At 28.5% G+C, this 13,061-nt stretch overlaps 1 protein-coding gene across 1 annotated transcript in view; it reads right to left on the reverse strand.

Annotated features, from left to right (window-relative positions):
* Positions 1-9,009: 9,009 nt before the first annotated feature.
* Positions 9,010-13,061, reverse strand: part of LOC129966110 (uncharacterized) — a 35,663-nt gene continuing 31,611 nt past the window's right edge. Inside the window, exon 2 of the mRNA XM_056080493.1 lies at positions 9,010-12,440. Within this exon, the coding sequence (XP_055936468.1) occupies positions 11,971-12,440 (470 nt within the window). The 3' untranslated portion in view covers positions 9,010-11,970. The remainder of the gene's footprint in view (positions 12,441-13,061) is intronic.

Consider the following 13,061-nt stretch of genomic DNA (forward strand, 5'->3'; position numbering starts at 1 on the left):
AATAAGCCGAATATTGTTACGATCACCTCGTATTTGAATAACTGAAAAGAACAAAAAAACTACTTGTGAAATTCTTTAAGATTGTATCATCAAATCATTCATTACATCTAGATTATCGTGTAACAATCGTTCTTTTATTTAAAGGTACGTAATCTTTATTCTTAATCATGGAATTTCATTTGCTTATTTATTTTTTTTAATTAGATTAATGCAATTATAATAAATTTATTTATTTAAATATAAATTATATGTCAATGACATATTAAATGTATATGTCAATATTTAAATATAAATTATCTGTCATACAGAAAAATTAACATATTTCGAATATTTATTTTGATCGCATTACTAAAATTCTGCCAATTTAATGCAGTTAAAATACTGGAAACTTAACATCGAAATCTGAATGTGGAAATTTTAGTTTTAAGAGGGGATAATATTTTGATTCCTATGAATCATTAATGGAAATAGTTGTGCGAAATATATTTTGTACTATTAATGATTCCTGATATGTTGGGATGTCATTAATTAAAATTAATATGGTTAGTAAGTTTTAATAAAATTATAAATTGCTAATTCTCATCAAAATCTCTGCTGAATATATTAAGTATTTCATTCTTATAAAATAAGCAATTCATATCGTCGATTCGGAGCAGAAACAATTCCATGGAAGCAGTTTCTTTCGAGAAAAAAATTTATTTATTTTCACAGGCATAAAACAAATCTGGTTTATTTGTATTATGCTTGTGTAACCTTGAAACGATGGATACAAATATAGAATGAAAGTACTCTCTATTTATAATATAAAAAATAATCTTTATTTTAATAAAGATGGCTGCATGTGTGTATATGGAGAGACTTAGAGGTATCAAATATACTTCTAATATATATATATAAATTAAAAGGTGGGAATGTGCACTTCGAAGAAATTTTTTAAATTATTAATTAACTAAAAATTATGCCAATTTTCGGAATTTTTTGGTGATAACTTTCGCTAACATTACTGTACAAAAATGATATTTATATCATTTTAAAATTCAAAATATTATATTTATAATGATATCTATTAGTCTGTGGTATATATATTTTTTATTTTTAAAATATGTTTTAATCCTAATTTCCATCAATGTATTAATCGCAAAATAAAAATTAAAAAATAACTTACTCGAGAATGTTACGTTCTCATGAAGAAAATTAGCTTTTACCAGTATATTGCAATCACGCTGACCGAAGATCAAATTAAAAGTTAATTCACAATGCAAACCAAATCTAGAAAAGCACATTTTTTTTATTATTATTATTATTTCTGTACTCATACGACTCCATTTTACGTACTTGCGTTTCTAAAAAAAATATGTTAGGTTACAGAAAAAAAAAATATGTAATTAAGCAAAAGTAATAATATATTTGTTGTTCTTTTTTTTAATCCATAATTGTTTTTAAATAAGTCGAACCCTGACACACATAACTGCCATATATTTAAAAACTTTGCATCTCAAAGTTTTCCCAGGAACTTTTAAACTTTGGAACAATAGAAAAATAATTTCTTTTTATTAAATAAAATTTCTACATATAAAAAAAGGAGACAGATTGGGAAATTGAGGATTAAGAAAATTATTTTGATACAATTTAAATTGTAATAGTTGTTTTCAAGACACATTCTAATTTCAAAATCTTTCTGTTTTTAGAGTCTTTGTTTTCACTTATTTATTTCGATTTTTGTCCTTTATAGTTTACCAAACGATATCATTTTCCCGAAGAAAAACGAACATGTAAAAATCGTTATTATTTTTTACTTCATTTTCATGGCTTCATTTTATATTATTGAAGTTTTGATTTCGCTGCCTTTCATCGTATCACTGGCGGTGTCGTGCGATTGTTCCAAGTACACATACAGTGTCTCACAAAAGTGGTGGGACACTTGTGCTTTACAAAAGGAAACTGTAATAAAATAAATAAATAAACACGTAGAAAAATTTTTGGGTGTGTTTCATATTTAAAATTAGTAACAATTATTACATAACATACATTTTGTCAAAATATTAAAATATTAATTTAATAAAAATACAATTGTTTAGAACGGAGCAAAAAATGGCTCACGTAAGTGATGGGACACTTACTTTTCCATTAAATATTTATCCAAAAATTTTACTTTTTAAAAGGTTTTAATATTTTGTTGGATTTCCTTTTACTTTTAAAACATGATTTAATCTTCTTGGGATGGATTCGACTCATTTTTTTGTGATTTCTGGAGTGATTTTACCCCATTCTTCTTAAAGCACCGATTTCAATTGTTGTTTTGAAGAAATGGTGTGTTTGCGAATTCTTGATTCCAATTCTTGCCAAATATTCTCTATGGGATTTAAGTCTGGAGATTGTGGTGTTTTTATTATTTCAGGACAGTTATACAGCAGTCAGAGTCTAACGTTCAAAGCAGTGTGCTAGGGGTCATTGTCCTGGTAGAATTTAAAATCGTTATGAAGGTTCAATTTTCGTACTGGAGATTTCAAATTTTGCTTTAAAATGTCAATATACTTGTACTGATCCCTTATACTGTCAATAAAAACAAGATTACCAACTCCAGCGGGCGACATACATCCCCATGCCATAGCTCCTCTTCCACCATGTTTTACTGTTGGCACCAAGTTCTGTTTGCGAAATTCTTCCCTAGGTTTTCTCCACACCAAAATTCTACCGTCAGAACCAAATATATTAAATTTACTCTCATCAGAAAATAGAACCTTATTCCAGTAATCAGAATTCTTATTTATGTTGGATTTTGCGAAAGCTAGTCTGAATTTTCTATTCTTTTCACTTACGAAGAATTTTTTCCTGGCTACTCTACCGTGATATCCAGCAGATCGAATTACCCTTCTAATAGTATCAGGATTAACAATTATTCCATATAATGCTTGTAAAATAGCAGCAACTTTAGGAGCACTCTTTCTTGGATCTTTTTTAATATTTCGAACGATAATTCACTTTATTCCATTGGATAGATTTGATGGTCGACCAGGTCTTCTTTTATCCTGAATAATATGATTCTTTTTACAGTGGCTCCCAAAAGTGTTCGTACACTAAAGAAATTTGCAGAAATTGTTTTCTATACTTCTTAATAAAGCATTTTATTAGTTGTTGTTTTTTAATTAGCATCTTTAAATAGTTCTTAATAAATCTGAACAAATATTTTTATAAAAAATCAAGTAGTATTGTTCTAAAAAATAAATAAATAAAAAATGTCACAAAATTAGAACACAAAAGTCTTTGTACATCCAAACATTATTTAAATTCATCATAAAAATATCTTTTGCGGCTTATTTTTCTTCTAATTGAAAAATACACTAAAATCGTTTGATTTCAGTATTTAATATCATAATTATTTATTCTATTTACTTTATTCTTAGATATGACGCGCATTCGTAAAGAAACGAGTTTAGACGTACGAAAATTAATTATATTTCGTTTTAAAGCTGGAAAATCAATTAGAGGCATTGCAACTATAACTAATCTACCTCATTCAACGGTGCAAAGCATAATAAAACGTTACAGAGAGGGAAAAAGGATTGCAAACAAGCCTCGTAATGGTCGCCCTCAAATTCTGTCAGCTAGAAGTCAAAGAAATATTGTGAGTAAATTTCTAAAAAATCCACGTCTGAGTGCAATAAAGTTTACTTCACAATATAATGAATCAAATGGAACCTCTATTTCCTGTGAAACTATTCGTAGAATTCTTCGGAATGCTGGTATACATGGCCGCTCTGCACGAAGAAAATTCTTTGTAAGTCAGAAGAACAAAATTGCTAGGTTTAAATTTGCCAAATCTATGATAAATCAGCCAGAGAGCTATTGGAGTCGTGTCTTATTTGCAGATGAAAGTAAGTTTAACATCTTTGGGTCGGATGCGAGAATCATTGTATGGAGAAAAAAAAAAAAAAACGAAGAACTTAATCCCAAGAATTTAGTTGGAACAGTAAAACATGGTGGTGGAGGTGTCATGGTTTGGCAGTGTATGTCAGCGGCTGGAGTAGGCAATTTAGCATTCATTGATGGTATAATGGATCATATAGTTTATTTAAATATTCTCAATAATAATTTAAAAGTGTCAGCACAAAAATTGGGCATTTTAAACAACTTTGTGTATTACCAAGACAACGATCCTAAGCCCACGGCCATGAATGTCCGTCTTTTTTACCTCTATCATTGCCCTCAAACCCTTAAAACACCAGCTCAATCACCGGATTTAAACCCTATAAAACATATTTGGAAAGAATTAGAGGTGCAAATAAGAAGTCACGATATTAAATCGAAAATTCAACTAAAAGCATTAATGATCGAAGAATGGAACAAGATCGGTGCAGAAGTAACCGACCGTTTAGTTAAATCTATGCCCAAACGTTTAAAAGCTGTTATAAAGAATAAAGGATATCCTACTAAATACTAAACATGTATAAAAATTTAGAAAATTTCATATTTAGTGATGTTTTTTTTAAAGTGTATGATCACTTTTGTGTCCTATTTTTGTGCAATTTTATTTATTGTCATTTTTAAAAAAATAATTTGCATCGTAATTAAAATTTATTCTTCACTGCTTTATTAAGAACTGTAAAAATATGCTATGAAAAAATTTTCATGTAAAAATAAGAATATATAATGGTAAATAATGAGGTTTTTAATTGATTCTTGTTGGTGTACGAACACTTTTGGGAGCCACTGTATATCGTTTAATAATATTGAAAACTGTTGAATGACTCAAATTAACTGTTTCAGCAGTTTTTCTAATAGATTTTCCACGATCAATATGCAAATTAATAACTAATTTTCGAATTTCAGGCGAAGTTTCTTTTCGTTTAGCATTCATGGCTGCACAGAGCTAAAAAACACAAAAATTCCAAAACAAACTGGAGAGAAATACTGCAGACGATTTTATAAATTATTGCCAATTGCTTTGAGTAAAAATAAAACCAACAAAAATATTTTTATTGCTTATTTCAGACAACTGTTGTTGCATATCTAATGGTGTCCCATCACTCATGTGAGCTATTTTTTGCTCTGTTCTAAACAATTGTATTTTTATTAAATTAATATTTTAATATTTTGACAAAATGTATGTTATGTAATAATTGTTACTAAATTTAAGTATGAAACATACCCACAAAAAATTTGTACATGTTTTTTTAATTTATTTTATTACAGTTTCCTTTTGTAAAGCACAAGTGTCCCATCACTTTTGTGAGACACTGTATTCAATCAGAAGTATAGAATAAAAAATGCTTCAAAGAGGCAATATAAAAATTATTTTATATAATTTTTAAAAAATAATATTGTGAGCAAACAATTTAAGCTGCTTAAAATAGATGATAAATAAAACTTGTTTCTGTATTTTCTTTGAAGGAATATAATATTTAGAATTATTGTGGAGCTTGTATGTACAGATACTTATTGAAAATTTATAGTACTTTTGCACGTGTTTTAATAAAATACTATTTCAAACGAATGCTCTATTTTGCACAGAGTGATTTTTTTAAAAATCATATTTGGAAAAATTGGAATTTAACGACCTATAAAAGAATGTTCCAAGAAACAGGATTTAAAATTGTTCATTGTAAAAATGAATTGAAGAATATGCTGTCAGATCAAGAATATAAAGGTAATTCAAATATTTTTTCAAAAAAATGGAATAAACGTTTGATATAACAATCAACAAATATCAGAAAATTGTGATAATGAAAATATCATTTATTTAATAACAATTCAATCATTTTAGAACACTTATTAAGATGAGAATTTATATTTGTAATTGAATCATTCAAGTACCCCTCTATCTGCCAATAGGTTGTTTTTCCTCTTAATTGCATATCTAGTGGAATAAAATGTATTTCTTTCAGATATTCACTATCAGTGTAGTTGTTATAATTTAAAAACTATGCTCAACATATATTGTTTGATGCAAACTTATTTATTTGAGTCGAACGGAAGATGAAAAGTCGCTGGTCCTAAGAGCTTCCAAACAACCACCGAAACATTGCCATTCATTTTAGAACATATTTCAAAATAATTATACAGATTATTACTAATCTTTAATTTTTAAAATGTGGGAAGTAATATATATTTTCAAAATAAAATTCTTCGTCAGTATTTAAAAAAGCAATTCTTTTCTAGTCTACTAAAACAAAGACCAGTTGATAAATTTTATGTGCATAGATGCATTTCATTCAAACAATTGTTTTAAATTAAGCAATGAAAATTTTCTATTACTCTTATAAATTAATTTATTGAATTAGTACTATTTTCTTTAAACGAAATTTATTTAAAGATATGTTTGCATTTTAATCGATGAAAAACTTAGCATTAAATATTACAACTTTATTAAGCTTTGTGAATGGCGTTTCATAGCGCTTATTCTTGCTTGAAAATTAAATCAATGATTTTTATAAAAAATTTTGCAATTCAAATTACCAATTTATAATATGGAATAAATCAGCGGGATTCGCCCCCCCCCCCCCCTCCTTTAAAGTTTTCTGATATACTTCCTAATAAAAGTTTTTCCTCCCCTTTTTATTCATAAAAAATTATGAAATTTAGTCAAAGCCGCAAAAATTAAGAATTCTTTGATTTTTATTTCTAAAGTCCTGCACATAAACAAGTAAATAAAATCGAGTATGCATTTTGAACACCATTTTATAGAATAGTTAAAAACCAAAATTTGGCACAGAACTATAATTTTAGTAGCAAGATCAATTTGCAAATTATATTTAGTAAAGTCATGCGTTTTGAACTAAATAATGAAGTAAATGCTAATGAAACTAAAGAGCTAGAAGTTGTGATGTACCCATAACATATAATAAAGTAACTTAGATGCTCATTGCAGAATGTATTGATTCATGAATGAGGCGAAACTAAAATGATGAAAATGATGCTAACAACAGAAAAGAGTTTATTCTACTATAACTATGGTTTCCAATCGGTGGTCTGTAGGAGGGTGCGACACGCTAAGAAAGATGTTAACATGCTGAAAAAGCATATAACTGTTAAATGCTCTATAAAAGTGCCTCAAAGTGCAATTTTTAGCATCCTGATTTTCAAGAAATTTTTGGAAAGAAATTCTTGAACCCTCCTTGGGTAAGGTATTCCTAGTATCGCATTCCACTTCCAAATCTGATACTGGCAGTTCAAGACCCGCATAATAACAAAACGTCAACACTAATTCGGCAACTTGGCGCGTTGGCAACTAAATACTTAAACCGTGCATATGAAAGTACAAGCTGTTAGATGGTCAATCTTTTAACGGATTCGATTCAAAATTTGCTACGAATTAATTCAAATCTGTAAATCAAATTTTTACCCATCTAGCTCTCTACATTTTGTTATAAGATTATTCACCTTCATAAAAACCAAACAAATTTTCTCTGAGTGGTTTTCATTCAAAGTGTGTTAGGAATCTACAAATTTGGAATTAATAACACATCAAATTTCATTAGTCTATCTCAAAGTGTTTTTGTGTTATCGCGTTCATAGATACAAAGAACACAGATAATATAATTCCAAAAATGCATTTTTTAATCACAAGGAGGTTTGAAATGAGAAAATTCATCAAAATCCTGAAGTCAAATTTTTTTTTATGATTACAATACTTTTCCTATATAAACTTCATATCTGAGAAAATGAAAAGTGTAACATTAAATATAAAAGTTAACTATATGCAAATAAAAAAATTGTTTGCAATAATATATTAAGAATTTAATCGAAGGTCCATTCTAGATTCAAAGCGAGAAAAATACATTCTTACCCTATTTTATTGAAAAATTAAATCACGATTTTTATGGAATTAAGTGTGATTCAAACTGTCATATCTTTTTATAGATGACATACATGAATTTTTTTATGCATGAATATACATAATACAGCAATTTTTCTTTCAATGCATTTATATTTGCTTATTTCTGCACACTAAATTTTGCAAAGGATTCTCAAGAATATTTCGAAATCAAACGAATTAATCGCAGCAAAAATCTACAAATCAACACTTAATGGATGTACAATTCCTAGAATGCATTCATTTTTACTTAGAAATTAAGGAAAAGATCTCCAATTCAAATAAAGTTTCCAAAACTTGTTGAACGGAAATTATTTTTTATAGGTGAATAATAGGCATCAAAAAGGAGAGCTCCATTCTAGGAAATTTTGAATTATATGTACAAATTAACTTGGGGATAAAAGAAAAAAAAATTAATTTAGCGCAAAAAAAATGTAATACTCATTTCTTAAGTATTTCACAAAAACTCATAATTTTTTTCGCACGATAGAGGTAGCTACTAAAGTAGTTCTCATTTTTTTCATCCATTTAATATTAAACAACATTCAGTAAGCATACTTCTACTCTCACATCATTTAAAAACTGCAATAAAAATGTCTAACGGAACTAGACTGCAAATATGCACAATGAAAGTTGCGATAAAACATATGAGCTAAACGTTACTGAGAGAAATGTGATGACTGAATAAAGTGATATTCGACTATTAAAATTGATATTTAAGATAATTTCTTTTTATTTCAAAATGGTCCTAAAATTATTTTCGGACAATATTTTTTCGGAAATTAATATATAAAAATGCGAAATCTTGGGTTATTTTTAATTTTGTAGCACCAGAACTATAATGCATCACCGAATGGAATGGCATGTCTGCTTTAAGCGAACATTCTGGCAACCCCCGACTCCGGAAATACTCTGTTTCCGGTATGCAAATTTATTAAAAACCCGAGTTGGAATTTCTTGATAAAAGCCGAATTTTCTTTTTTACAAGAAAGTAAAACTTAATTCAAGCATATTGATAAAAGTACAGCATAACTTATAGCTTGCAGGTATTAAATAAATTACTTACAAAATTACATATTCATTTAATTAAGATGTATGACATAATAAATAAAAAAAGAAGTATGATTTATAAAAAATATTTATTAAATCATTAATGAAAGCAAATTACAAAATTTTCAATACATATAATTAAACAGAATGCAAAACACATATAATGAGTAATAAAAGAATAATGTATAGAAAGAAAAAATAAATTGTAATTTAAAAATTCATTGATTATGATTTACTAAGCCTACACTAGCATTGAGCGTAAAATAAAAACGTTACAAGATTTAAAACTTCAGTAATTAAAGCAACTCAAAGTATCCGACTACGCTGAAAACGCCAATTTCTGATTAATTTTGAGAAAAATATTTATTTTTGTAGATCACATTTTTCTGTTTCCAAAACAGTTTTTTTAAAAAAATTAGCAAACATATTACAAAATCCAGTTTTTCAAAAATTTTATTCCAGATGTAGTCAGTCACCTTAAGTACAATGCTTTTGAGCAATAAAGATTTAAAAATAATCTAAAAAGCATTTAAGTTTATTATAAAATGCACCCCTTGCTCTATAATAAAATTAATAAATCTCGACCCATAATGCGTTGTATAGTATATAAAATGCTAATTAAAAGAAAGTACTTTCCTCAGTAATTAGTCCATAATTAGCTAATTGCGTATAGAATTAGTAAGTACTAACAATGCAATATTAGCGCTTTTTCGACTTCGAAATACTTTAGTTTATGAAGGATGTTTCGAAATTTCATGTACAGATTTATATGTTGCGTTTTATCATCCGGAATGACCCTATCTCATGTTCTGGAATTATTGTTATAAATCCGGATATCTCCATTGTAAAAAAAATGTTTGTCTTAATCTACAATGAACAATGTGAAAAGCTTTTAGATGATTTTATTGTATGTTGTAAAAATAGATGATCGACACACAATTTTTGATTAATGGAAATATCGAATGAAAATGAATGAAATTTAAAAAGTTTAGAGGTTTACTTCAGTCGAAGACTAGACTTGATTGACAAGAATAGGATGATGATTTCCAAATGAATCTAAGTTCCTCTTTATAAAACAGCAGTTGCAGAGGCAGATTTAGGTAACTAGGCAGTGCTCACTATGAGGGCCTTTTTCTAATAAAGTGATCAGTTCAATTTCACATTTCAACACATTTTTAACATGTAAAAAAATTATTTTAAATCAATATTTCCTTTTTTCATAGAATAGGGTTTTATTTATTATCAATATGTATTTTTATTTATCGGTTGCGATTCCAGAATGTCCGACGTCGAGAACATAATAAATTCGTATACTTTTTATTGAAGTCGATGTTCGATTTTATAGGTAGTATTCTAATAACTAAATGAAAATATTTAAATATAAATACACCTGATCAATTATGTTTAATAAATGGCTAATTATTCATAAAATTTACATTTTTTACAAATTTATTTGTTTTACAATTAGGAAAATAAAGTTTTTAATCGACTTGCTTGTGTTATTCTCTAAACTTAACAGCTTTCGGCAGCAAGAAGCTTAGCTGACAATCCACCACTGAACAGTTGAGACATTAATAAAGGCTTATATGTTTAGTTATTGCATTTCTTAACTCAATAATACAATAGGGTTTATATATAATTTCTACTCAATCTCAAGTCTGCGCCTTAAGGCAAAAAAAAAAAAAAAATGAAATAAAAGAAACTTTGACGCCAATAGCAAACATGAGTACGGAAAAAATAAATATAAAAACCAAATATAATGAGAAATGAAAATTGGGGTTGTTTGAAGAATTTCTAATGACATTTTTGGGTTCATGAAGAATATCTAAGAAACAGAACCGAATGCAGTTTACTTGAAAGGTGAAGATGTAGAATTGAATGAAAATGTAGTAGAATGTATACCCTGATTGCAGAAAATTCTATGCCGTATATGAACTTTTTGGACTAAATATATTTATTCAATATACTCAGAAGAATCCAAAAAAATCAATACTAAAAGAATTTAAACAAATGAGCGAAAATATTGCACATTCCTGATGCAAAAGATATTTTAACAGAATTAAAGCATCATTTTGAATAATATAAATTAATTCATTATAGTGAAAGAAAGGGTATTTTTTACATAAATTACCTATAGACATAGGAAATTGATGACAATGTAAAAAGTCCGCTCAGTTCAAAATGTGCTTGAAACTAAATAAGGAAGAAGTTACTACTCGAAAATCATATAGTTTAACTTCCTTTTATATAAGAATGCAAAACTAGACTCTTAATATATAAATATCTCGAAAAATAACGAAATTATATTAGTTTTTTTTTGTCAATGAAGATATATACATTGATTCAAACGTAAAAGTATGAAGTCTGTTTTGGATTTGTATTCTTCTATCCCACGATAAACGATATCTCTGTTATGCTGGCAACCAGAGATTTATGCTAAATAGAGAATAAATTAACAAAAAATACTTCAAATTAAAATTTATAAAGAGAATACAATTTTTTAAACGTATATCATAGTCAAAAATGATTAATACAGCATGGATGGAAATTATATTGTCAATCAACAGAGATTATGTGGCCTGAATTAAAAATAGTAATTAAGTCACCACTGGCTGATGTGGTTCGAATAGAAAGTTCAGTGTCAGCTACCAGTGGCTGAGATAAAACTTAACGTGTTAAAACTGGTGGTAAGAGAATGAGCATATACATGGTTAAATATAAGTGAATGAGTTCGAGGAAACGGATGCTAATTCATATTAAATTAAAAAACTCATGGAAACTCATGTTTTCAGGGGGAATGAAGTCAATGTAATTCTGAATGGCAAATGCATTACACTTCTACCAATTTCTTCTACTGTTGTTAAGTCACAGCCAAAGTGAGTCAGAATATAATAAAAAAATGTGATATGGTATCATATAATTGAATTGACTAAGTTATTTTATTCCTTTGCATCTTATAATAAACTTGTTTCTTTGAAACAACTCAGCAGAAGCTAGCAATTTTAAAATTAAAATAGATATCATTATAAAAAGTTTATTAAGAATGAAATTGTGGACACCATTAAAAAATATTCATGAATCTGCAGAATCACATCAAATAGTAAGAGTTAAGTTTTGACTTTCCTCTTTCTGGTATTAGGCGTACCATCAAACCGATTTATTATATTAACAAACCATTTCATGAATTGTATTTCCTCCTTGGTGCCACGTTCAGGTATCATATAGTATCGCCTTTTTATCTCATCCAATTGCTTCTTCAGACCAGCAACGTTGCTTGTATACATTTCCGCAAAACTGCATGGTTTCGATTTTTTCTTGACGTGATTGAAGAAAGCGGTGAGGGGCTCGACACCCAGGACGCCATCATCGATTTCCGATATTATTTTCTGGATACGATCAGGAATGACGATGGGGGTATCTTGTGCAGGTTTCTTTCTTTGTCGGACTGGCTTGGAGCGAGATGCAGAAGGGCCTAAGTTGGAATCCGAGTCGTTTTCATCCGTTGACGGCAGATCAGATTTGATGTCGGCGGTAGGAAGGTGCTCATTTGAAGTTGACACAGAATCATCAACAGAATCTGGAAAAATTAAGATAACATGAGGGAAATAGAAATATATTTTTTAGGTTTTTCAGGAAATAACGGAAATGTTTTATACTTTGTATTATTTTATTATTAAATTCATGAAAGCATTCAAACGTACTAAAAACAAAGAATAGGTGAGGAGAAGGAATGCTGACGTGAATATTTGAAAGCGGCGCAAAGACTGAGATTTGTTTTTATTAATTAGTTCTGCCAATACTGGCAGGAAAATCGCAAATGCCCATTCAATGAAACTACGAGGGTCATCCGAAACTCCTAAATATCTCTATGAAGTTTTCTGTTCTTATGTAATTGAGTACCCGAAATGCGTGCTTTATCTATTGGGAGATGCACTCCCGAATGGGATTGGGGAAAATATAAGTTCTTTGAAAACTCTCGAAGGATTCCCAAGAATACATTTGCTTAAACGAGATCCTTTTTTGTATATCAGCTCTTAAGAACAGTCAGTCGACCCCCCCCCCCACTCCACCCCTTATATATATAAAACATTCCCGATCACTTAGGTTGAACAGACTACCAATTGTATAAAAAATATTTAAGGTCCATAAGCTAAATATGCAAGTAAATAAATACAAAAAATACAAATATGCAATTTGT

This window comes from Argiope bruennichi, chromosome 1 (assembly GCF_947563725.1).
Source record: "Argiope bruennichi chromosome 1, qqArgBrue1.1, whole genome shotgun sequence".
Lineage (NCBI taxonomy): Eukaryota > Metazoa > Arthropoda > Arachnida > Araneae > Araneidae > Argiope > Argiope bruennichi.